General features: G+C 53.1%; 3 protein-coding genes across 4 annotated transcripts; 1 reads left to right on the forward strand and 2 right to left on the reverse strand.

Moving 5' to 3' along the window:
* Positions 1–178: 178 nt before the first annotated feature.
* SERINC4 (serine incorporator 4) lies at positions 179–14,951 on the reverse strand. The gene is made up of 13 exons (XM_038750676.1): positions 14,697–14,951; positions 7,662–7,802; positions 3,662–3,853; positions 3,392–3,570; positions 3,035–3,114; positions 2,496–2,589; positions 1,945–2,156; positions 1,736–1,831; positions 1,511–1,637; positions 1,326–1,398; positions 1,140–1,191; positions 916–1,054; positions 179–713 (listed from the first exon to the last, which is right to left on the reverse strand). Exons 1-13 carry the CDS (start codon positions 14,949–14,951, stop codon positions 518–520), a joined length of 1,836 nt encoding a protein of 611 aa, XP_038606604.1. The 3' UTR covers positions 179–517.
* On the forward strand, positions 14,936–18,099 carry HYPK (huntingtin interacting protein K). Of its 2 annotated transcripts, XM_038750609.1 has the most exons (4): positions 14,936–15,111; positions 15,835–15,890; positions 17,792–17,843; positions 17,949–18,099. In XM_038750609.1, the coding sequence occupies exons 1-4, from the start codon at positions 14,950–14,952 to the stop codon at positions 18,042–18,044; spliced, it is 366 nt and encodes a 121-aa protein (XP_038606537.1). In that variant the 5' UTR covers positions 14,936–14,949; the 3' UTR covers positions 18,045–18,099. The 2 variants fall into 2 exon arrangements, with proteins under 2 accessions (XP_038606537.1, XP_038606538.1); XM_038750610.1 differs by lacking the exons at positions 15,835–15,890; positions 17,949–18,099 and having other exon boundaries at positions 17,792–17,851.
* Positions 18,100–18,415: 316 nt separating this feature from the next.
* MFAP1 (microfibril associated protein 1) lies at positions 18,416–24,801 on the reverse strand. Its single transcript, XM_038750608.1, has 9 exons — positions 24,663–24,801; positions 21,696–21,915; positions 21,288–21,417; positions 20,889–21,076; positions 20,425–20,533; positions 20,150–20,310; positions 19,903–20,062; positions 19,072–19,161; positions 18,416–18,965 (listed from the first exon to the last, which is right to left on the reverse strand). The coding sequence occupies exons 1-9, from the start codon at positions 24,739–24,741 to the stop codon at positions 18,783–18,785; spliced, it is 1,320 nt and encodes a 439-aa protein (XP_038606536.1). The 5' UTR covers positions 24,742–24,801; the 3' UTR covers positions 18,416–18,782.

Genomic DNA, 24,801 nt, shown 5'->3' on the forward strand with positions numbered 1-24,801 from the left:
GCTGGGGGACCTCCACCCACTAACCTCAAGCTCACTCCTGGGGGTTCTGCCCATCACCCTGGGGTGGGGACCACGGTCAGGGAGCTGAGAGGGAGAAGGGGGTCAGAAGCTGCTTTTATTTTGAGTGAGACATTACCCGGGGCCCCGTCTCCTGCCAGATGGCAGAGCCGGGCCGGTTTCCCGCTGCCCCAGAAGCCAGGCTTCACCCTGAGTGGTCTCAGGGCTACCCCGCCTCCCTCCTCAGGGAAGGATGAGCCCCAGCCCCACTCTCCCATCCCTTCTCTTCCCCTCCCGCTCTGTGCTAGACCAGGGACGGGAGTCGGGGTAGATGGGCAGCTCTGGTGGGGGGCAGTAAGGGCCCAGAGCCTCCGCCGGTGGTGGTTTAATCTTTCCGGAAGCCGGGGCTGGAGCTGGGGGTCAGAGTGACGGAGGGGCTGAGATTAACGGGAGACCCTGCGAGGGGGCTGGGCCCCCCAGGACCCCCGGCACCACCTCTCCCCGGGGCGGAAGGCGGCAGTTAGGCAGAAACCGGGTGAAGGCGACGGTGGCGGAGACGGCGGCGGGGATGCGGGGGTCGGGCCGGTGGCCTGCAGAGCGGAGCCAGCAGCAGGCCCAGGTAGAGCAGGATGCAGGCCCAGCATGAGGCCACCTTGACCCAGAACGTGGCCCAGCTGCCCTTCACGAAGTTGGCGTCCATTTCCGCCCCCTCGTAACTGTGGGGAGGAGGGGGCGGTTCTGGGGTAGGGGTGTCCGGGTACGGGGAGTGGAGGGGGCTGGTTTGGATCCTCGCTCAAATTCAAACCCGAAGCCTGGGCGAGCGACTCGGGGGGCCCCTCCTTCGCTGGCCGCCCCGCGGCGGGCCAGGGCCGGGGGCCCGGCTCCGGGACCCGTCCGCCGCACCCTCCGCCGACTGACCTGAACCAGTCGGTGAGGGAGACCATGACGTAGAGGGAGGCCAGGAAGAAGACGAAGTGGAAGGCCGAGTAGCTGTAGGGAAGTCGCTGGGCCTTGTCGGAAGGCCCCGGTGGCGGTCCCTCCTCTCCCCCGGGAGGCCCTGTGGACAGGAGATGGAGGAGCTACCGACCTGCGTCCCGTCTCAAGGCCCCACCTGCCCCTCGCCGTCCCCTGGGCCGCCTCACCTCCCTCCTCCAGGTTCGCCCGCTCAGGGCAGCAGAAGCATAGAGATGGTTTCTGTGGAGCAAGAGGTGGTAGGAAGTGGGAGAGCACGGGAGGGCCATCGGGGGGTTGCGGGAGTGAAGATGGGGCGGGAAGAGGACGCCCTCCCCTCGCCCCCGGCCCAACCCGGCCGTGAGTGGGGGTCCCACCTGGAGTTCATAGCTGTAAACTTTGACCATCCACAGGGGCCCGAACACCTCTGCCAGGTAGGAGGCCTCGTTACTAGAGGAGTGGGGCGGGGAGAGTCAGTTCTGCAAAGCTGCCCCGAATGTCCGAGTCTCCCGCTACCTCAGGACCTGCCCTTAGCCCGCCCCGTCCCCCGGTCCCCACCCACCAGGCGATGAGCACGCAGGTGTACATGATGCCGGCGCTCAGCACGGCCAGAGAGGTGCCCGGCGCTTGTTGTCCCGGGGCATCCCAGCTGGGCAGGCACATGGTCCGGTTCTGCCCCCCGAGCAGGACTGTGGGGAGAAGGAGGACGTCACGGCGTTGGAGAGGGGGCCGAGGAGAGGGCGGTGGACGGCCCACTGACCTCCCAGGACTCCACTTGCCGCCTCACCCTGCTCTGGGGGTCGGCTGGACAGGGCCGAGAAGGTCAAATACATGATGTAGCAGCTGATGATGGAGGCCTGCAGAGGGCTAGAGCGAGGCTGCCCTGGGAAGAGACCACAAAGGTCACCGTGAAGGTCGCCGCTTTGTAGGCCAGAGTTTTCGCCCCTTTTCCCCGGGGGCTGGGGGGGGATCCGTATAGGGGGCTGGAGCACGCACCGCGCCGGGTGAAGGGGGCCAGCGAGAGGCAGGAGAGCAGGCCGCAGAGGCCGAGGTGCAGGCCCAGCAGGGCTTTGTTGAGCAGGCAGCCGGCCGGGTGGGTGTAGTGTCGGAAGAGCAGCCCGGCGCCCGCCCCCGCCGCGCAGTAGAAAGCCAGTGTGGCCAGCAGCACTGCCACCAGCCAGTGTCTGTCCTGGGCTGCCCCTGTCATCCTGCGGGGACCGACAAGACCCCCGACAGAAGGGCTGGACCCTCCACCTCCAACCCCGCATTGCTGCCCCGGCTGCCAGGCCGGAGAACTAGCTCCACCCCAACCGCCAGCCTGCTGTTGGGTAGGGACCGTCTCTATATGTTGCCAACTTGGACTTCCCAAGCGCTTAGTCCAGTGCTCTGCACACAGTAAGCGCTCAATAAATACGACTGAATGAATGAATGAACTGCCAGGCCAGGAGGACGAGTCCCACCTTCAGCTGCCAGGCCAGGAGGACTAGCCCTGCCCCTCACTGCCAGGCCAGGAGGACTTGCCCGGCCCCATGTAGCCCCTTCCTCACCAATTACGGTCCCAGCTGTGGGCAAAAGCCGTGATGAGCACCAGTTGCAGCAGAATAAAGGCGAAGCCACCTCCGATGCCCACGTAGTGCCAGGCTGCGGAGACAGCCCCCGGGATCGGTCACCTCACTGCCCGTTCCGTGGCTTGCCGGATCAAGCTCTTTTCCTCAACAGCCCCCTTCCCATCACCTCCTCCAGGAGGCCTTCCCAGACTGAGCCCCTTCCTTCCTCTCCCCCTCGTCCCCCTCTCCATCCCCCCCATCTTACCTCCTTCCCTTCCCCACAGCACCTGTATATATGTTTGTACATATTTATTACTCTATTTATTTTACTTGTACATATCTATTCTATTTTGTAGTATGGTTTTGCCTCCCCCTTTTAGACTGTGAGCCCACTGTTGGGTAGGGACTGTCTCTAGATGTTGCCAATTTGTACTTCCCAAGCGCTTAGTACAGTGCTCTGCACACAGTAAGCGCTCAATAAACACGATTGATGATGATGACTTGCCGGGCCACGTCCCCCCCCAGCCCGCGTCCGTCACCTGGGAAAAGGTGTTCGTCCGGGATCCAGAAAGCTGCCCCGCAGAGGCCCAGCAGGAGCAGGAACTTCAGGAACCAGAACCTGGCGGCCGGAGGAGTGGGGCAAGGGAGGGGGCAGAAGGGGGGTGGGTGGGCAGCAGCTGCAGTGATGCAGCCAGATCCGCCCCATCTCGCCCACCTCCCCAGCAGACCCCCGAACAGAGGGCTGGGGCCTTCCACCTCCAACCCCGCATTGCTGCCCCACCCTGCCAGGCCAAGAAAACTAGCCCTGCCTCCGGCTGCCAGGCCAGGAGGACTAGCCCTGCCCCTCACTGCCAGGCCAGGAGGACTAGCCCCATCCCCCGGCTGCCAGCCCGTACCCGTGGTGCAGGCGGGCGCGGGTGCTGTGCGGGGAGCGCACGTGGAGGAGCAGGGTGGCCTGCAGCAGGTAGAAGGTGGCGCTTCCGGCGCACACGCGGTACACGGCCCCTGGGCCGCGCAGGGCCGCACAGTCCGGGTGGTGGCACAGGCGGGCACACAGGCCCCGGGGCAGCGGCACCTGGAGGGGCACAGGCAGACAGCCACGCTCTGCCGGGGCTCGGGCTCCCGCGGCCCCTCGCCGCCCACCGGCCGGCCTCCGGTGCCCTCACCTTCTCGGCCAGAGCGTCCAGCGAGGAGCCGGACAGCAGGACGCAGCAGGCGGCCGAAGCTCCGACGTGCAGCAGGGTGTAGAGCAGGCGGCTGCTGGCGGGCTCCCCGAGCTGCGGGCAGCGAGGCGGGCAGGGGCCTCGGCAGCCGGACGCCTGGGCCGGGGAGCGGGGGCAGAGCCTGGACTGGGGGGCCTCGGGAAAATGGAGAAGCTACACTGTCTTGTAGCCCTCTCCAATTCTTTGTTGACCTCCGAGCCTCCAGTCCGGCCTCCACCCAGCCTGAGACCACAGTTGTCTGGGTCTTTCGTAAGGGGCTGGGTACATTCATTCATTCATTCAATCGACTGAGCGCTTACTGTGTGCAGATCACTGTACTAAGCGCTTGGGAGAGTACAATGTTATAACAAACAGGTATATTCCCTGCCCACCACGAGCCGACCATCTTGGCAGGGGAGACAGACACCAGCATAAATAAATAAATTACGGATATGGACATGAGTGCTGCGGGGTTGGGAGGATCATCATCATCAATCGTATTTATTGAGCGCTTACTATGTGCGCTCACATAGTAGAGCGCACATAGTAGAGCGCATAGAGGATAATAATAATAATAATAATAATGTTGGTATTTGTTAAGCGCTTACTATGTGCAAAGCACTGTTCTAAGCGCTGTGGTAGATACAAGGTAATCAGGTTGTCCCACGTGGGGCTCACAGTCTTCATCCCCATTTTACAGATGAGGGAACTGAGGCCCAGAGAAGTTAAGTGACTTGCCCAAAGTCACACAGCTGACAATTGGCGGAGCCGGGATTTGAACCCATGACCTCTTGACTCCAAAGCCCGTGCTCTTTCCACTGAGCCACGCTGCGTCTCTTATGAATAAAGGGATGAATAAAGGGAGCAAGTCAGGGAGACGCAGAAGGGAGTGGGAGACGAGGAAAGGGGGGATTAGTCGGGGAAGGCCTCCATCCTTATCCTCCTTGCCCACCCCAATCAATCAGTCAATCCTATTTACTGATATTGAGAAGTGGCTCAGTGGAAAGAGCCCGGGCTTTGGAGTCTGAGGTCATGGGTTCAAATCCCGCCTCCGCCAACTGTCAGCTGTGTGACTTTGGACAATCAATCAATCAATCAATCGTATTTATTGAGCGCTTATGTGTGCACTAAGAATATAAATATTAATAAAATAAATAGAATAGATATGTACAAGTAAAACAAATAAATAAATAGAGTAATAAATATGTACAAACATATATACATATATACAGGGCAAGTCACTTCACTTCTCTGGGCCTCAGTTCCTTCATCTGTAAAATGGGGGTTAAAACTGTGAGCCCCCCATGGGACAACCTGATCACTTTGTAACCTCCCCAGCGCTTAGAACAGTGCTTTGCCCATAGTAAGCGCTTAACAAATACCATTATTATTATTATTATTATTTACTGAGTGCTCACTGTGTTCTGGGCACTGTACTAAACCTTGTTGTGTTGTATTCATTCATTCAATCGTATTTATTGAGCGCTTACTGTGTGCAGAGCACTGTACTAAGCGCTTGGGAAGTACAAGTTGGCAACATACAGAGAGGGTCCCTACCCAACAATGGGCTCACAGTCTAGAAGGGGGAGACAGACAACAAAACCAACCATGTGGACAGGTGTCAAGTCATCAGAATAAATAGAAGTAAAGCAAGATCAATCAATCAATCAATCAATCGTATTTATTGAGCGCTTACTGTGTGCAGAGCACTGTACTAAGCACTTGGGAAGTACAAGTTGGCAACATATAGAGACAGTCCCTACCCAACAGTGGGCTCACAGTCTAGAAGGGGGTGACTGAGAACAAAACCAAATATATTAACAAAATAAAATAAATAGAATAGATATGTACAAGTAAAATAAATAAATAAATAGAGTAATAAATATGTACAAACATATATACATATATACAGGGATGCACATCATTAACAAAATAAATAGAATAGTAAATATGTACAGACTCTTCTAGACTGTGAGCCCACTGTTGGGTAGGGACCATCGCTATATGTTGCCAACTTGGACCTCCCAAGCGCCTAATACAGTGCTCTGCACACAGTAAGTGCTCAATAAATATGATTGATTTATTGATCATTAACAAAATAAATAGAATAGTAAGTATGTACAGACTCTTCTAGACTGTGAGCCCACTGTTGGGTAGGGACCGTCGCTATATGTTGCCAACTTGGACTTCCCAAGCGCTTAGTCCAGTGCTCTGCACACACAGTGAGCGCTCACTAAATACGATTGAATGAATGAATGAACACACTCCCTGCCCACAAAGAACATAAAGTCTAGAGGGAGCCTGAATGAACACACTCCCTGCCCACAAATAACTTAAATTCTAGAGGGAGCCTGAATGAACACACTCCCTGCCCTCAAAGAACTTACAGTCTAGAGGGAGCCTGAATGAACACACTCCCTGCCCACAAAGAACTTAAAGTCTAGAGGGAGCCTGAATGAACACACTCCCTGCCCACAAAGAAAGTCTAGAGGGAGGCTGAATGACCACACTCCCTGCCCACAAAGAACTTAAAGTCTAGAGGGAGGCTGAATGAACACACTCCCTGCCCACAAAGAACTTCAAGTCTAGAGGGAGGCTGAATGAACACACTCCCTGCCCACAAAGAAAGTCTAGAGGGAGGCTGAATGAACACACTCCCTGCCCACAAAGAACTTAAAGTCTAGAGGGAGCCTGAATGAACACACTCCCTGCCCTCAAAGAACTTAAAGTCTAGAGGGAGGCTGAATGAACACACTCCCTGCCCACCAAGAACTTAAAGTCTAGAGGGAGGCTGAATGAACACACTCCCTGCCCACAAAGAACTTAAAGTCTAGAGGGAGGCTGAATGAACACACTCCCTGCCCACAAAGAAAGTCTAGAGGGAGGCTGAATGAACACACTCCCTGCCCACAGAGAACTTAAAGTCTAGAGGGAGGCTGAATGAACACACTCCCTGCCCACAAAGAACTTAAAGTCTAGAGGGAGGCTGAATGAACACACTCCCTGCCCTCAAAGAACTTAAAGTCTAGAGGGAGCCTGAACGAACACACTCCCTGCCCACAAAGAACTTAAAGTCTAGAGGGAGCCTGAATGAACACACTCCCTGCCCACAAAGAAAGTCTAGAGGGAGGCTGAATGAACACACTCCCTGCCCTCAAAGAACTTAAAGTCTAGAGGGAGGCTGAATGAACACACTCCCTGCCCACAAAGAACTTAAAGTCTAGAGGGAGCCTGAACGAATACACTCCCTGCCCTCAAAGAACTTGAAGTCTAGAGTGAGCCTGAATGAACACACTCCCTGCCCACAAAGAACTTAAAGTCTAGAGGGAGGCTGAATGAACACACTCCCTGCCCACAAAGAACTTAAAGTCTAGAGGGAGCCTGAATGAACACACTCCCTGCCCTCAAAGAACTTAAATTCTAGAGGGAGCCTGAATGAACACACTCCCTGCCCACCAAGAACTTAAAGTCTAGAGGGAGGCTGAATGAACACACTCCCTGCCCTCAAAGAACTTAAATTCTAGAGGGAGGCTGAATGACCACACTCCCTGCCCACAAAGAACTTAAAGTCTAGAGGGAGCCTGAATGAACACACTCCCTGCCCACAAAGAACTTAAAGTCTAGGGGGAGGCTGAATGAACACACTCCCTGCCCACAAAGAAAGTCTAGAGGGAGCCTGAATGAACACACTCCCTGCCCTCAAAGAACTTAAATTCTAGAGGGAGGTTGAATGAACACACTCCCTGCCCACAAAGAAAGTCTAGAGGGAGGCTGAATGAACACACTCCCTGCCCTCAAAGAACTTAAAGTCTAGAGGGAGCCTGAATGAACACACTCCCTGCCCACCAAGAACTTAAAGTCTAGAGGGAGGCTGAATGAACACACTCCCTGCCCACAAAGAACTTAAAGTCTAGAGGGAGCCTACAGTGTCAAGGGACTCCACCCTCCCCCCCGTTCCCCTCACCTGGTGGGGCCTGGAGTTGGCCAGGACTTGGCTGCGGCGTAGGGCCGGATTCAGGGGTCCTCTGTCCTTCTCCTCACCTCCCACCATCCCAGGGCTCCGTAGGGAGGTCAGAGTCGGGGGCCGGGGGTGGCGGCTGTGGCGCTAAAGGAGTCCAAAAGACCCCTCCTCGGGTACTAGCAGTCCCGCTACGGCTGTCACGGGTCAGCTGGCCCGACTGGGCAGGGCCTGGCTCCCTTTCCTGTCTGACCAGCTGAACTTAGGGCCCAGGCCTGGTCAGGCCGACCTCCTTCACCCCCCAGCCCCCAACTTCTCCGTCCTCTCCCGCCAGGGTTCTTAAGGGGATTGGCAGCTCAGCATCGCGCCATCTGGCCTTGGGCAGGGAGGGAGGATGGGGAAACTTCGCAGCGAGAGAGAGTGTTGAGGGATGATCTTTTTTATTCATTCATTCATTCATTCAATCGCATTTATTGAGCGCTTACTGTGTGCAGAGCACTGGACTAAGCGCTTGGAAAGGTCAAGTTGGCAACATATAGAGACGGTTCATGGCGCTCCTTAATCAATCAATCAATCGTATTTATTGAGCGCTTACTGTGTGCAGAGCACTGGACTAAGCGCTTGGGAAGGACAAGTCGGCAAACATAGAGACAGTCCCTACCCAACAGCGGGCTTACAGTCTAGAAGACATAGTCCTTAAGCACTTACTATGTGCTTACTAGGAGGCCTTCCCAGACTGAGCCCCCTCCTCTCCTTCCCCATCCCCCCTTCCTTACCTCCTTCCCCTCCCCACAGCACCTGTGTATATGCATATATGTTTGTACGGATTTATTACTCTATTTATTTATTTATTTTATTCATTCACTCATTCAATTGTATTTATTGAGCGCTTACTACTCTACCCGTCCGCCAAGCTAGCTCTCTTCCTCCCTTCAAGGCCCTACTGAGAGCTCACCTCCTCCAGGAGGCCTTCCCACACTCAGCCCCCTCCTTCCTCTCCCCCTCGTCCCCCTCTCCATCCCCCCCATCTTACCTTCTTCCCTTCCCCACAGCACCTGTATATAGGCATATATGTTTGTACATATTTATTACTCTATTTATTTATTTATTTATTTTACTTGTACATATCTATTCTATTTATTTTATTTTGTTAGTATGTTTGGTTTTGTTCTCTGTCTCCCCCTTTTAGACTGTGATCCCACTGTTGGGTAGGGACTGTCTCTATATGTTACCAACTTGTAGTTCCCAAGCGTTTAGTACAGTGCTCTGCACACAGTAAGTGCTCAAGAAATACGATTGATTGATTGACTGATTGCACAGCACTGTACTAAGCACTTGGGAAATACAAGCTGGCAACATACAGAGACGGTCCCTACCCGACAGCGGTCTCACAGTCTAGGAGGGGGAGACAGACAACAAAACAAAACATCTTAACAAAATAAAATAAATAAATAGAATAGTAAATATGTACAAGTAAAATAGAGTAATAGATATGTACAAACATATATACATATACAGATCATATACATGTATATACTATATACATATATACAGTGCTTAATAAATGCCATCATTATTATTATTCAAATCCATTACCTCTGACTCCCAAGCCTGGGCTCTTCCACTGAGCCACGCTGACGGGGAAAGGGATTCAGGTAGGGGGGGATTCGAACCCACTGCTTCTTATTTGTACATATTAATTCTATTTATTTTATTTTGTTAATATGCTTTCTTTTGTTGTCTGTCTCTATTGTTGCCAACTTGTACTTCCCAAGCGCTTAGTCCAGTGCTCTGCACACAATAATCACTCAATAAATACAATTGAATGAATGAATTAATGTGCCAGGCACTGTGCTAAGGGCTGGGGTAGATACTTGTACGTATTTATTCTATTTATTTTATTTTGTTAATGTTTTGTTTTGTTGTCTGTCTCCCCCTTCTAGACTGTGAGCCAGCCGTTGGGTAGGGACCGTCTCTATATGTTGCCAACTTGTACTTCCCAAGCGCTTAGTCCAGTGCTCTGCACACAGTAAGCGCTCAATAAATACGATTGAATGAATGAATGAATGAGCCAGGCACTGTGCTAAGGACTGGGGTAGATACTTGTACATATTTATTCTATTTATTTTAGTTTGTTAATATGTTTTGTTTTGTTGTCTGTCTCCCCCTTCTAGACTGTGAGCCCACTGTTGGGTAGGGACAGTCTCTATACGTTGCTGACTTGTACTTCCCAGGCGCTTAGTCCAGTGCTCTGCACACAGTAAGCGCTCAATAAATACAATTGAATGAATGAATGAATGTGCCAGGCACTGTGCTAGGGGCTGAGGTAGATACTTGTATATATTTATTCTATTTATTGTATTAATATGTTTTGTTTTGTTGTCTGTCTCCCCCTTCTAGACTGTGAGCCCCCTGTTGGGTAGGGACTGTCTCTATATGTTGCCAACTTGTACTTCCCAGGCGCTTAGTACAGTGCTCTGCACACAGTAAGCGCTCCATAAATACGACTGAATGAAAGAAACCAGGTTGGACATAGTCCATGACCCACATGGGGTTCACAGTCTTTTTACAGATGAGACACCTGAGACCAAGAGAATCTAAATGAATTGCCCAAGGTCTCACAACAGGCACGAAGAGGAGTTGCATTAGAACCCAGGTCCTTCAGACTCCCAGGCCACTGCTCTTCATTCATTCAATCGTATTTATTGAGCGCTTTCTGTGTGCAGAGCACTGTACTAAGCGCTTGGGAAATACAAGTTGGCAACACATAGAGACGGTCCCTACCCAACAACGGGCTCACAGCCGAGAAGGGGGAGACAGACAGCAAAACAAAACATGCGGGCAGGTGTCAGGATATCATCATCATCAATCATATTTATTGAGTGCTTACTGTGTGCAGAGCACTGTACTAAGCGCTTGGGAAGTACAAATTGGCAACATATAGAGACAGTCCCTACCCAACAGTGGGCTCACAGTCTAAAAGGGGGAGACAAATCCAAACAGAATAAATCAGGATATCAGAATAAATAGAAGTAAAGCTAGAAGCACATCATTAACAAAATAAATAGAATAGTAAATCTGTACAAGTAATAAACCTGTCCAAACATCTATACAGGTGCTGTGGGGAGGGGAAGGAGGGAGGGCTGGGGGGATGGGGAGGAGGAGAGGAAAAAGGGGGCTCAGTGTGGGAAGGCCTCCTGGAGGAGGTGAGCTCTCAGTAGGGCTTTGAAGGGAGGAAGAGAGCCCTTTTCACTAGGTCACACTGCTTGTTCATTCGCTCCCACGGCTTCAACTACCACCTCTATGCGGACGATACCCAAATCTACATCTCCAGCCCTGATCTCTGTATATATGTAGATATACATATAACTGAGGTGGGCTCAGTTAGCCAGTGGAAACGTAAAGGTTAGCATTTAAAAATGATTAAAGGCGTTAGGAGACGGTTTCTAGGAGGATAGGTTAAAGGAGGCCTTCCCAGACTGAGCCCTTTCCTTCCTCTCCCCCTCTTCCCCCTCTCCATCCCCCCATCCTACCTCCTTCCCTTCCCCACAGCACCTGTATATATGGATATATGGTTGTACATATTTATTACTCTATTTATTTATTTGTTTATTTTACTTGTACATATCTATCCTATTTATTTTATTTTGTTGGTATGTTTGGTTTTGTTCTCTGTCTCCCCCTTTTAGACTGTGAGCCCACTGTTGGGTAGGGACTGTCTCTATGTGTTGCCAATTTGTACTTCCCAAGCGCTTAGTACAGTGCTCTGCACATAGTAAGCGCTCAATAAATACGATTGGTGGTGATATATATATATATTTATTACTCTATTTATTTATTTATTTATTTTACTCGTACATATCTATTCTATTTCTTTTATTTTGTTAGTATGTTTGGTTCTGTTCTCTGTCTCCCCCTTTTAGACTGTGAGCCCACCGTTGGGTAGGGACTGTCTCTAGATGTTGCCGACTTGGACTTCCCAAGCCCTAAGTACAGTGCTCTGCACACAGTAAGCGCTCAATAAATACGATTGATGATGATTTATTTTGTTAGTATGTTTGGTTTTATTCTCTGTTTCCCCCTTTTAGACTGTGAGCCCACCGTTGGGTAGGGACTGTCTCTAGATGTTGCCAACTTGGACTTCCCAAGCGCTTAGTCCAGTGCTCTGCACACAGTAAGCGCTCAATAAATACGATTGATGATGATGATGATGATCTCTTTCTCTCTCTGCAGCCTCGCATTTCCTCCTGTCTTCAAGACATCTCTACTTGGATGTCCTCTGGGCACCTCAAGCTTAACACGTCCAAACCAGAGCTCCTTATCTTCCCACCCAAATCCTGTCCTCCCCCTGACTTTCCCATCACTGTAGCTGGCACTGCCACCCTTCCCGCTTGGCAAGCCCACGACCTCGGCATTCCCCTTCATCATCATCATCATCGATCGTATTTATTGAGCGCTTACTGTGTGCAGAGCACTGGACTAAGCGCTTGGGAAGTACAAATTGGCAACATATAGAGACGGTCCCTGCCCAACAGCGGGCTCACAGTCTAAAAGGGGGAGACAGAGAACAAAACCAAACATACTAACAAAATAAAATAAATAGAATAGTAAAGTAAAATAAATAAATAAATAGAGTAATAAATATGTACAAACATATATACATATATACAGGTGCTGTGGGGACTCCTCAGCTCCTTGACTCCTGTCTCTTATTCAACTCACATATTCAATCCATCCCGAAATCCTGTCGGTTCCACGTTCACAACAGAGCCAAAAGTCGCCCTTTCCTCCCCATTCAAACTGCTATCATGTTAATACAATCACTCATTACTATCCCACCTGGATTACTGCCTAAGCCTCCCGCCCTCCTGCCTCTCCTCACTCCGGTCCATACTTCACTCCGCTGCCCAGATCATTTTTCTACAGAAATGTTCAGGACCCCCCCACTCCTCAAAAAACTCCAGTGGTTGCCCATCCACCTCCACATCAAACGAAAACTCTTCACCTTTGGCTTTCTAGACTGTGAGCCCACTGTTGGGTAGGGACCGTCTCTATATGTTGCCAGCTTGTACTTCCCCAGCGCTTAGTCCAGTGCTCTGCACACAGTAAGCGCTCAATAAATACATCAATCAATCAATCATATTTATTGAGCACTGTGTGCAGAGCACTGGACTAAGCGCTTGGGAAGTCCAAGTTGGCAACATAGAGAGACAGTCCCTACCCAACAGTGGGCTCACAGCTTAGAATCAATCAATCGCATTTATTGAGCGCTTACTGTGTGCAAAGCACTGTACTAAGCGCTTGGGAAGTACAAGTTGGCAACATCTAGAGACGGTCCCTACCCAAAAGTGGGCTCACAGTCTAGAAGGGGGAGACAGAGAATCAATCAATCAATCAATCAATCATATTCATTGAGCGCTCACTGTGTGCAGAGCACCATACTAAGCGCTTGGGAAGTACAAATTGGCAACATATAGAGACAGTCCCTACCCAACAGTGGGCTCACAGTCTAGAAGGGGGAGACAGAGAACAAAACCAAACATATTAACAAAGTAAAATAAATAGAATAGTAAATATGTACAAGCAAAATAAATAAAGACGACCAAACATATTAACAAAGTAAAATAAATAGAATAATAAATATGTACAAGTAAAATAAAGACGAACAAACATATTAACAAAGTAAAATAAATAGAACAGTAAATATGTACAAGTAAAATAAAGACGAAAAAACATATTAACAAAGTAAAATAAATAGAATAGTAAATATGTACAAGTAAAATAAATAAAGACGAACAAACATATTAACGAAGTAAAATAAATAGAACAGTAAATATGTACAAGTAAAATAAATAAAGACGAACAAACATATTAACAAAGTAAAATAAATAGAATAGTAAATATGTACAAGTAAAATAAATAAATAAAGACGACCAAACATATTAACAAAGTAAAATAAATAGAACAGTAAATATGTACAAGTAAAATAAAGACGAACAAATATATTAACAAAGTAAAATAAATAGAACAGTAAATATGTACAAGTAAAATAAATAAATAAAGGCGAACAAACATATTAACAAAGTAAAATAAATAGAATAGTAAATATGCACAAGTAAAATAAGTAAAGACGAACAAACATATTAACAAAGTAAAATAAATAGAATAGTAAATATGCACAAGTAAAATAAATAAAGACGAACAAACATATTAACAAAGTAAAATAAATAGAATAGTAAATATGTACAAGTAAAATAAAGACGAACAAACATATTAACAAAGTAAAATAAATAGAATAGTAAATATGTACAAGTAAAATAAAGACGAACAAACATATTAACAAAGTAAAATAAATAGAATAGTAAATATGTACAAGTAAAATAAATAAAGACGACCAAACATATTAACAAAGTAAAATAAATAGAACAGTAAATATGTACAAGTAAAATAAATAAAGACGAACAAATATATTAACAAAGTAAAATAAATAGAACAGTAAATATGTACAAGTAAAATAAAGACGAACATATTAACTAACGAAGTAAAATAAATAGAATAGTAAACATGTACAACTAAAATAGATAAATAAAGACAAACAAACACATTAACAAAGTAAAATAAATAGAATAGTAAATATGTACAAGTAAAATAAAGACGAACAAACATATTAACAAAGTAAAATAAATAGAATCAATCAATCAATCAATCAATTGCATTTATTGAGCGCTTACTATGTGCAGAGCACTGTACTAAGCGGTTGGGAAGTACAAATTGGCAACATATAGAGACAGTCCCTACCCAACAGTGGGCTCACAGTCTAAAAGCATAGCAGAATAGCTATATGTACAAGTAGCAAATATGTACATAGCAAATATGTACAAGTAAAATAAAGACGAACAAACATATTAACGAAGTAAAATAAATAGAATAGTAAATATGTACAAGTAAAATAAATAAAGACGAACAAACATATATCCATCTACACAGGTGCTGTGGGGAAGGGAAGGAGGTAAGGTGGGGGGATGGACAGCCCTTGAAGACGGCTCGGCGGTTCTCGGCCGGGCTCGGTTGTTTCCGGCTGCGCTCGGCCGGGCTCGGCTGTTTCCGGCCGGTTTCGGCGGCAGCCCCCAGAGGCTTCTGGGGAGGCGTTCGGGGGCGGGGGGGGAGAAGACGAACGGCTGGAGGCGGCCTCCGACCGGCAGGGGCGCTGCAGGGGCGGGCGGAAGGGGCGTGGCCGGAGGGCGGAAGGGGCGGGGCTAGAGGGCGGAAGTGGGGGTGCGGCGCGGGGCCCGTCATGGCGGCCGAGGGCGATGTGGAGCTGGAGCTGGAGACGGAGCCGAGCGGGCCCGAGCGGCCGCCGGAGAAGCCGCGGAAGCACGACAGCGGCGCCGCAGACCTGGAGCGCGTCACGGACTACGCCGAGGAGAAGGAGATACACAGCTCCAACCTCGAGACGGTAACCGGGGGGCGGCCGGCGATCCCCCCTCACCGGGCCTCAATCAATAATAACAATAATAATAATAATAATGATGGCATTTATTAAGCGCTTACTATGTGCAAAGCACCGTTCTAAGCGCTGGGGAGGTTACAAGGCGATCAGGTTGTCCCACGGGGGGCTCACAGTCTTCACCCCCCTTTTCGACTGTGAGCCCACTGTTGGGTAGGGACTGTCTCTGTATGTTGCCAACTTGTACTTCCCAAGCGCTTAGTACAGTGCTCTGCACCCAGTAAGCGCTCAATAAATACGATTGATTGATTGATCCGCCACATCTTCCTCCCTTCAAGGCCCTACTGAGAGCTCACCTCCTCCAGGAGGCCTTCCCACACTCAGCCCCCTCTTTCCTCTCCCCCTCCTTCCCCTCCCCACCTCCTTCCCTTCCCCACAGCACCTGTATATATGTATATGTGTTTGTACGGATTTATTACTCTATTTTACTTGTACATATCTATTCTATTTTATTCAGTTAATATGTTTTGTTATTTGTGTCCTCCTTCTAGACTGTGAGCCCACCGTTGGGTAGGGACCGTCTCTATATGTTGCCAACTTGGACTTCCCAAGTGCTTAGTCCAGTGCTTTGCACACAGTAAGCACTCAATCAATACGATTGATTGATTGATTGATCCGGGGGCTGTCCCCGGGAGCCCTTGGGCTCAGCCCGCCCTCTCCTTGCCCCCGCAGGCCATGTCGGTGATCGGAGACCGGAGGTCCCGGGAGCAGAAGGCCAAACAGGAGCGGTAAGAGCCCCCGGGCCCCCAGCCTTCCGCCCCGCATCCCTTCGGACAGCTCACCCCTGCAGCCTGCAAGAAGGCCCGGCCCAAGGGAGAGGGGAGAAGCGGGGCTGGTGGTTAACAATAATAATAATAATGTTGGTATTTGTTCAGCACTTACTATGTGCAAAGCACTGTACCAAGCGCTGGGGTAGATGCAAGATAATCAGGTTGTCCCACGAGGGGCTCACAGTCTTCACCCCCTTTTACAGATGAGGGAACTGAGGCCCAGAGAAGTGAAGTGACTTGCCCAAAGTCACCCAGCTGACGAGTGGCGGGGCCGGGATTTGAACTGATGAGTGGCGGGGCTGGGAGCCCATCCTGGATGCAGCGTGGCTCAGTGGAAAGAGCCCAGGCTTTGGAGTCATTCATTCATTCATTCATTCAATCGTATTTATTGAGCGCTTACTGTGTGCAGAGCACTGGACTAAGCGCTTGGGAAGCACAAGTTGGCAACATCTAGAGACGGTCCCTACCCAACAGTGGGCTCACAGTCTAGAGGGAGGGAAAAACAAGTCCTTCGAGCCAGACGTTGGGTTCAAATCCCAGCTCCGCCAATTAATAATAATAATGATGGTATGTATTAAGTGCTTACTATGTGCAAAGCACTGTTCTAAGCGCTGGGGAGGTTACAAGGTGATCAGATTGTCCCACGTGGGGCTCACAGTCTTAATCCCCATTTTCCAGGTAAGGTCACTGAGGCCCAGAGAAGTGAAGTGACTTGCCCAAAGTCACACAGCTGACAGTTGGCGGAGCTGGGATTTGAACCCATGACCTCTGACTCCAAAGCCCGGGCTCTTTCCACTGAGCCACGCTGCAATTAGCTGGGTGGCTTTGGGCAAGTCACTTCACTTCTCTGGGCCTCAGCCCCCTCATCTGTAAAATGGGGATGAAGACCGTGAACCCAACGTGGGACAACCTGATCACCTTGTGTCCTCCCAGCGCTTAGAACAGTGCTTTGCACATAGTAAGTGCTTAACAAATACCATCCTCATCATTATTATTGGATGGTCAGTGCTGGTCACCGGGGTGGGGGGGAGAGTCAGGGATGGAGAGGAGGGAACCAGGGGTGTTGGATGGGCCCCGCTGGGTCACTGGGGAGAGCCGAGGGTGTTGGATGGTTAAAGCTGGGCTCCTGCGGGAGGGCCGGGGGTGTTGGAGCACTGGGGAGAGTAAGGGATGGAGATGATCTGTTCCCATCTATGAGGTTCGGTGCTCAGAACCACTACCACCAGCACCCGATCTCTCCCCCAGCCCGGGTGCCCTGGTCGGGGGACGAGGAGGACTGGGCTTGAGGGGCCATAGGGATCGCCTACCATGGGACATGTTGCTCACAAATGTCCCCAGTAAATGGAGCCACCAGTCAAATCGGAGCATCCCCCCTCCCTCCCACCCTACTCCCTTGTAATTGGTGTGTCGGCATGGTTATGGGGGAAGCAGCGTGGCCTAGTGAAAAGAAGGTGGGCCTAGGCCCTAGTCGCCGCACTCCCACTTACCTGTTGTGTGACTTGGCCGAATCGTTTAACGTCTCTGTGCTTCAGTTACCTCACCTGCAAAATGCGGATTCAGTGCCTGTTCTCCAGCCTACTTAGACCGAACCCGACAGTGTTCGATACATAGCACACAGTTGACGAATAGGCCAATTATTATAATCCCCTCGGTTACACTGTGAGGCCCCTGAGGTCAGGAGCCATCATCTGTGCCCGGAGGAGCAGTTTTCTCCTCAGTCTGTTATGGCGTCTGACGCCCCTCGGCCTTGGGGCCAACCGGGAGCTCGGGACTCCGGCTCCCGGTGGATTGTGCTGGGGGCCTTGAAGGCCTAGGAGAGGGGTGCAGAGGGGACGGGGAAGACTTCTCTGTCTCTGCAGGGAGAAGGAGCTGGCGAAAGTCACCATCAAGAAGGAGGATCTGGAGCTGATAGTGAGTGAAGCTCTTGCTTCAGCCTCCCGAGGGGTGGCCGGCCGGGGGGGTGCGCGGGTGGTGGTGGTCGGGGGCAAGCCGTGCCACAGAGGTTTCTCCTCACAGATGACAGAGATGGAGATCTCGCGAGCGGCAGCCGAGAGGAGCCTGCGGGAACACATGGGCAACGTGGTGGAGGCCCTCATCACCCTCACCAACTGATTCCCTGGGGCCCCTTGCTGGGACTGGTTGAAATAAAGGCGTGCCCTTCACCGTTTCTGCCTCAGTGTTGTCTGTGTGGAAGCTGCTGAGGAGACAAATAAAGGGCTGCCACTCCAGATGAGGATGGGGAATTGAGCTGCTCTGGGTTCTGCTCCTCTCTCCACCCACTGAAGGGGAGAGGCCTGTTGTCTCACCAGCCCATAGCAGCTGAAGGGTCGGGGTCCCCCCTTTCTCCTTAGGGAGCAGTGTGCGGTTTTAGGCCTTGTTTCCCCAGGCCCCGGAGGGTGGGGTGTCCAGCTAAGTCCATAGAAACCAGCCTACTCTTCTCAGCTACCTTCTGGTGCCCCGGCTCATAGACTGCAGCCAGGGAGTTGTACAAACGCTGTTTAATAGAATAGGGGTTCCATCCCGGGTCACTGTACAGACGACGCTTAATAATTTCAGGTTTCCTGGCCTGGGGGTGGGGTCTTGGGCCCAACCGCCGTGGCTCTCCCGAGGCTCCAGCCCCAAGCAGCGGGAGCTGGGAAGAGGCCGCACCGGGCCCGGTTTCCCGGAGGGCCCGGACCTGGCATCCCCTCTGGGAACAGGGGTGCCGGGGTCCGCTGACCCACACAGTCACGAGGGACCCCAGCTGGGCCCAGTCCACTCCAGGTTGGAGACGGGGCAGACAGACTGCAGTGCTGTGGGGGCGGGCCGGCGCCCGCCTGCGTGTCCAGGATTGGGGCGGTGGGCCGGGCTCTAGGTGGCTTTCCTCTTCTTGGCCGATGGCCGCTCGAAGACGTCCCGCACCCCGGCTGCCTTCTGCTTGAAGAACTTGGTGTTCTGGGCGCTCTCCTGGCCCCAGGCCGAGTCGAAGGAGGTGGTGTCCTGGTCCACCAGATGGGTGTACTTGGTGCGGCCCGAACGCCCGAAGTTCTTCACCTGCGCCGGGGAAGCGCAAGAAGCATGAGTCCCACCGCCTGCCCCCGAGGGCCCGGTCCCACTCCCAGCCCAGATCCCCCTACCCCCGTTTCCAGCCCGCCCGGACCTGCATGACTTTCGGCAGGATGGTCTTGTTGAAGTGGTCCTCCAGGGTGGGCGCGCTGAAGTCCCTCTTGTAGACCTCCTCGTCCTCATCCTGCAAGGGAGCAGAGCGCCGTCGGCCCAGGCTCGCCTAAGCCATCGCGCCGGGCACGGCCCCGGCTTGGCCAGGGCCACTGGCCCTCGGTGAGCCCGGTGGCCCTCGACGCCGGGCAGCCTGAAAGAGCCTGAAGCTCGTCCTCATTCATCACCCCCGCCAGCCCACACGAAGAAGCCCGGCCCCTGGGAAGCAGGAGTCGCTACCCTGTGCCCGGCAGCTGTCAGTCACCGCCACTTGCTGAGTCTGCGCTGGGGACAGGAACACTGGGCTAAGCGCTGGCAAGAGGGCAACAGAGGTAGCTTCCCAAAGCAAGGGAAATCAGGGCCTGCGGGGAGGGGGCTCCCGAGGCAGGCGGGGGCCGAACCTGCCCCTGGGTTCGTGGGGGAGACAGGGCTGGGGGCCACGGGGCTTCCAGCCCCAGGAATGTCCCATCAGGGTATCTGTCGAGACAAGGTACTGACTAGGGAGAGGACAACAGCAAGCCACACATTCTTTGCCTCCAGGGAGCTTACCATCTACCAATCAATCAATCAATCGTATTTATTGAGCGCTTACTATGTGCAGAGCACTGTACTAAGCGCTACCAGGGAGACAGCCAGCCAGGCGGAGGGATGCGAAAAGCAGGGAGTGGTGAAAATCGCAGGGTCAAACAGACCCTACACCCGCAATGGCGGGGCAAGTCCGAGCGGCCCCCGGGCCGAAGCCCGCGGGGGCGCGGGGGAGGAGCAGGGCCCTTACCATGAAGAAGGCCCCACGGTGGTAGTACTTCTGCAGGAACTTGTATTTGCCCTTGACGGCCTTGTTGGTGATGACTTTGCCGTTGGCGCGCAGTTCCGCCCGCCGCTCCTCCTCCGTCAGGTTGCGCATGCGCTCGATCTCCGCCTTCTCCTTCTCGTTCCTGCTCCCGGCCAGAGAGGCATCAGCGGGGCGGGCCCCCTGCCCTGCGGAGCCCCTCACCCACCCTGGGCGCTCCCCCGAGACTCACGCTTCCCGGTCCTCTCGGTCCCGCTTGATGCGTTTCAGCTCCCGCACTTTCCAGGCCTCGTACTCCTCCTCGTCGTTCTCGTCGTCGGTGTTGAGGGCGTCCAGGGCCGCCAACGACCGCTTGTTCTCCTCCAGCTCCTTCTTGGTCTCCTCCTCCACTATCTGGCCGGGACAGGGATGCCTCAGGCCCGGCTCCGGCCCCCTGCTTCCTCTCTCCGCACCCTCCCAACCCCTCCCGGGAGAAGCCCGGGGCCCGTGTCCCCCTCCGGCCCCCACCTTCAGCGTGTACTTGCGTCGCTCCTCCGCCAGCCGCTTGGCCTCCTGCTCCAGCTCCTTCTGCTTCAGCGCCTCGGCCTCCCGCTCTTGTACCGTCACCCGGTCTTTCCTGTAGCCACGATGCCCATTTGACCCCTTGCCGGCCTTGCTGGAGTGCCCCACTTCCTCGGCCCCCGCCCTCCAGAAATTCTGCTCTGCAGGGCGGCCTGAACAGCCAGGGCAGGGCGCCAAGAATCGGTTCAGAAATTCCCATTCGATCTCAAATCTGAGACTGTAAACTCCTCGAAGGTGGAGGTCGGTACTCTCCCACGTGCTTAGATAGCACAGGACTCTGCACACAGCGGGCACTCGATAAAGGCCACTGATTGAAAATGCCAGGGGCCCGGCCCCTGGGGAGCCGCACCCCTCCGCGATAGCCCCGGGCTCAGGGCCCAGCTGGCCGCAGGCCACAGGCCCGCACTCACTTGCGGATGAAGACGGGCTTGAGGCGGGGCTCCATCTCGTCCTCGCTGTCCGTGTACTCCTCGTACTCAGACTCGGACTCGGACTCCTCACCGGAGCGCCCCTCGTCCTCCACCTCCATCACCTCCAGCTCCTCGTTCTTCCTCTCCTGGGCTCGCTGGCGCATCATCCCTCGCCGCCGCTCGATCTCCTGCCGGGGTGACCCCAGCGCCGGGTCAGCGGGGGGGGACGGGCCGGGCGGCCCCTGCTCCCATCTGCCCGGTGCCCGCTGGCCACGGCCCAAGAACGAACCACCCGGTTCCCGCCCAACCAGGGCAGAAAAGCTGGCTTTCAGCTTGGGTAGAGGCTCCGCGGGAGCGCCCAGCCCCTTCCCTATTGCTGATCCCAGCTCCTTCACGTACCTCGTCGTCAATCTCCTCCTCTTCCTCCTCACTGCTGTCTTCCCGCTCCAACCTCCAGGCATCTCCCTCCACTTCGGAGTCGCTCTCTCCGACCACCTCCGGCTCCACGATCTTCCGGTGCCGGGCCAACCTGTGTGGGGGCAGATCCCGCCCGTGACTCCAAGGCAGCACCACCCCGGGGGGACCCCCACTCCCTCAGAGTTGGCGACGTGGGGCCGGGGGAATCCCAAGGGAATGATGAGACGAGACCCTTGAGGGTGTGCCCATGGGGAGGAGCGTCCCAGGAAACGTTGAGGCTCTGACGCCGGGGACCGGGAGGAGGGCAGACCTGCGGACGGAGACTGTGCCAACCTGGGTGGAGTTGGCTCCCCAGGCCCTACCACCCCGCCTGGCCTCGTCCCTCGTTACCTCTCTTCCACATCCTCGCTGATGCGGTTCTGCAGGCGCCGCAGACGGGGGTCGCTGGACGAATCCTCCTCCTGTTCCTCGGGTTCGATTTCCTGCTCTTTGGCCTTCTTGATGAACTGGAACTCCTCATCCTCCTCATCCGAGGATTCCATGGGCGCGTAGTCCGGCCTCTTCCCCGACACATACCTCTTCACCTTCACCTTTTCCATGGAAATTTCACCTGGTGGCGGGGGACGACTCCTCAAGCCCTCGCCAACCTCTTCCCCACCTCCTCCCCGCCCCCCGACAAACAGATCCGGCAGCGGGGGACGGGTGAGGGTGGCGGAGGGGGTCGGGATGCGAGAGGGGGGAGAGCTGTATGTGGAAAGAGGACAGGACTGGGAAACAGGAGACCCGGGTTCTAATCCCACCTCTGCCCCTGGGTTGCTGTGTGACTTCAAGCAGGTCACTTTACCCTCTCTGTGCCTCGATACCCTCATCTGTATAATAGGGACAAAATACCTACTCTTCCACCTCTTGGACTGAGCGCCCCGAGTGGAACGAGGGCCGTGTCCGACGTGGCCATCCTGCAGCTGTCCCTGGGCTGGTTGGCCCGGAGTGGGCGCTTAGTAAATAACCAGGGTGATCCCCTCCCCCCCACAACCCCGGGCCCCCGGGCGGGTTGGGGGCACGGGCCGGGGCCGGTCTGCGGGGGTCCCAGAGTGGCCCAGTGGTAAGAGCCCGGGCTTGGGAGTCAGAGGTCATGGATTCAAATCCTGGCTCCACCAATCAATCAATCAATCAATCATATTTATTGAGCGCTTACTATGTGCAGAGCACTGTACTAAGCGCTTGGGAAGTACAAATTGGCATCACATAGAGACAGTCCCTACCCGATAGTGGGCTCACAGTCTAAAAGGGGGAGACAGAGAACAGAACCAAACATACCAACAAAATAAAATAAGTAGGATAGAAATGTACAAGTAAAATAAATAAATAAATAAATAAACAGAGTAATAAATATGTACAACCATATATACATATATACAGGTGCTGTGGGGAGGGGAAGGCGGTAAGGCGGGGGGATGGAGAGGGGGACGAGGGGGAGAGGAAAGAAGGGGCTCAATCTGGGAAGGCCTCCTGGAGGAGGTGAGCTCTCAGGAGGGCCTTGAAGGGAGGAAGAGAGCTAGCTTGGCGGATGGGCAGAGGGAGGGCATTCCAGGCCCGGGGGATGACGTGGGCCGGGGGTCGATGGCGGGACAGGCGAGAGCGAGGTACAGTGAGGAGATTAGTGGTGGAGGAGCGGAGGGTGCGGGCTGGGCAGTAGAAGGAGAGAAGGGAGGTGAGGTCGGCGGGGGCGAGGTGATGGACAGCCTTGAAGCCCAGGGTGAGGAGTTTCTGCTTGATGCGCAGATTGATCGGTAGCCATTGGAGGTTTTTGAGGAGGGGGAGTGATATGTCCAGAGCGTTTCTGGACAAAGATAATCCGGGCAGCAGCATGAAGTATGGATTGAAGTGGAGAGAGACACGAGGATGGGAGATCAGAGAGAAGGCTAGTGCAGTAGTCCAGACGGGATAGGATGAGAGCTTGAATGAGCAGGGTAGCGGTTTGGATGGAGAGGAAAGGGCGGATCTTGGCAATGTTGCGGAGCTGAGACCGGCAGGTTTTGGTGACGGCTTGGATGTGAGGGGTGAATGAGAGAGCGGAGTCGAGGATGACACCAAGGTTGCGGGCTTGTGAGACGGGAAGGATGGTAGTGCCGTCAACAGAGATGGGAAAGTCAGGGAGAGGACAGGGTTTGGGAGGGAAGACAAGGAGCTCAGTCTTCGACATGTTGAGCTTTAGGTGGCGGGCGGACATCCAGATGGAGATGTCCTGAAGGCAGGAGGAGATGCGAGCCTGGAGGGAGGGGGAGAGAGCAGGGGCAGAGATGTAGATCTGGGTGTCATCAGCGTAGAGGTGATAGTTGAAGCCGTGGGAGCGAATGAGGTCACCAAGGGAGTGAGTGTAGATCGAGAACAGAAGGGGACCAAGCACTGAACCTTGGGGAACTCCCACAGTAAGAGGATGGGAGGGGGAGGAGGAGCCTGCAAAAGAGACTGAGAAAGAACGACCGGAGAGATAAGAGGAGAACCAGGAGAGGACGGAGTCTGTGAAGCCAAGGTCAGATAACGTGTTGAGGAGAAGGGGGTGGTCCACAGTGTCAAAGGCAGCTGAGAGGTCGAGGAGGATTAGGACAGAGTATGAGCCGTTGGATTTGGCAAGCAGGAGGTCATTGGTGACCTTTGAGAGCGCAGTTTCCGTGGAATGAAGGGGACGGAAGCCAGACTGGAGGGGGTCGAGGAGAGAGTTGTTGTTGAGGAATTCTAGGCAGCGCGTGTAGACAACTCGTTCAAGGAGTTTGGAAAGGAATGGTAGGAGGGATATGGGACGATAACTAGAAGGTTAAGGGTCAAGAGGTGGGGTCAAGAGAGGGTTTTTTTAGCATGGGAGAGACATGGGCATGTTTGAAGGCAGAGGGGAAGGAACCAGTGGAGAGTGAGCGGTTGAAGATGGAAGTTAAGGAGGGGAGAAGGGATGGAGCGAGAGATTTCATAAGATGAGAGGGAATGGGGTCAGAAGCACAGGTGGCCGGAGTAGCACTTGAGAGGAGGGAGGAGAGTTCCTCTGAGGATACCACTGGGAAGGATGCCCAACTGTCAGCTGTGTGACTTTGGGCAAGTCACTTCATCATCATCATCATCAATCGTATTTACTGAGCGCTTACTATGTGCAGAGCACTGTACTAAGCGCTTGGGAAGTCACTTCACTTCTCTGGGCCTCAGTTCCCTCATCTGTAAAATGGGGATGAAGACTGCGAGCCCCCTGTGGGACAACCTGATCACCTTGGAACCTCCCCAGCGCTTAGAACAGTGCTTGGCACATAGTAAGCGCTTAATAAATGCTATCATTATTATTATTATTATTATTATTATTATTATTATTACCTTTCTCATTGCGGACCGGGACGGCTCCTGCCGTGGACTGTATGGGCGGCTGCTTCATCAGGGCGCTCGGGACCGACATCTTGGCGGCGGTGGCGGCCTCCGTCTTCAGCCGGGGCCTCGGACAGACTCCCAACCGTCA

Source organism: Tachyglossus aculeatus, chromosome 8 (assembly GCF_015852505.1).
Source record: "Tachyglossus aculeatus isolate mTacAcu1 chromosome 8, mTacAcu1.pri, whole genome shotgun sequence".
NCBI classification, from domain to species: Eukaryota; Metazoa; Chordata; class Mammalia; order Monotremata; family Tachyglossidae; genus Tachyglossus; species Tachyglossus aculeatus.